Source organism: Buceros rhinoceros, unplaced genomic scaffold (genome assembly GCF_000710305.1).
Source record: "Buceros rhinoceros silvestris isolate BGI_N320 unplaced genomic scaffold, ASM71030v1 scaffold38500, whole genome shotgun sequence".
NCBI lineage: Eukaryota > Metazoa > Chordata > Aves > Bucerotiformes > Bucerotidae > Buceros > Buceros rhinoceros.
The window spans coordinates 6,768-7,715 of NW_010390825.1; the positions used below are offsets into that span (position 1 = coordinate 6,768).

The following is a 948-nucleotide window of genomic DNA, read 5'->3' on the forward strand; positions in this document are numbered from 1 at the left end:
CCACTGCCCTTCCGGAGCTGGCAGGAAGGGCAGAGTTGGCTCTTGCTGATGCCTGTAGAGCCCTGGAGATGCCTCAGCTTCTCCTTGCTCCTGCCAAACTCTCACTCCCAACTGTCTCTGCACTTGGACCAAAACCAGCTGCTCTCATGCTTCTGCTGAGCTGCGGAAGGCAGGGCCTGGGGCCCAGGGGCTGGGTGGGTTGCCTAGCTCCTGGCACTATAATGCTTGGTGTGATGGCTTGAGTTGGGAGTGAAGCCAGGAAAGAGGAGGGACTTAATCTGCTCCAAGAGCTTGCTTTGAAAGTGATCTGTCACCTCCTTCCCCAGTGCTGGTGTTAATCAATCTGCCTGGGAGCAGCTTGTGTTGTGGGAAGCAGCCTGGGCTGCTGCCTGTTGTGTGCCTTGGGCAGCTGCCTGCTCCAGGGGAATGCAGCCTTTTGGGCTCTATTTGCGGCAGCTGGGGTCTTTCTGCAGGCTGTGGTGGTGGAAGCTACAGCGTGTGAGCCCAGGCTGGGGGTTGTAGTGAGCAAGGAACATTCATTTGTACCTTTAGCCCTGCACACACCATGGCCAAAAACTCCAGGTATGAGCCACAGCTGGAGCAAAACTTTATTTCAGCTGCTCTCCCCCAGCAGCCCTACAAGGCTGGGTGGAGGGAGAGGCAGGTGCTACTCAAAGTAGACCCCATGCACTGTGGCCACAGCAAAGAGGGAGGCATTAGAGAAGGTGGCAGAGGCAAAGCTGTCACTTGTGGGGTCCCACAGTGCCCGGCTGGCCACCAGCAGGCTCTGCTGGCCCTGCTGGCCCAGCAGCACCTGGCAGACAAGTTTGTAGCGGAGTGGCACCACCTCCTTCACCTGGCTCTGCAGCAGCTCAGCCAGGCTCTGGGCTAGCGGAGCGCTGCCCTGGGGGCTGTAGACTATTGTCCCCAGGGCACTGGCCAGCGTCC

General features: G+C 59.0%; 1 protein-coding gene across 1 annotated transcript in view; it reads right to left on the bottom strand.

Annotated features, from left to right (window-relative positions):
• Positions 1-667: 667 nt before the first annotated feature.
• Positions 668-948, bottom strand: part of TCTEX1D4 (Tctex1 domain containing 4) — a 2,519-nt gene continuing 2,238 nt past the window's right edge. Inside the window, exon 4 of the mRNA XM_010139278.1 lies at positions 668-948. Within this exon, the coding sequence (XP_010137580.1) occupies positions 668-948 (281 nt within the window).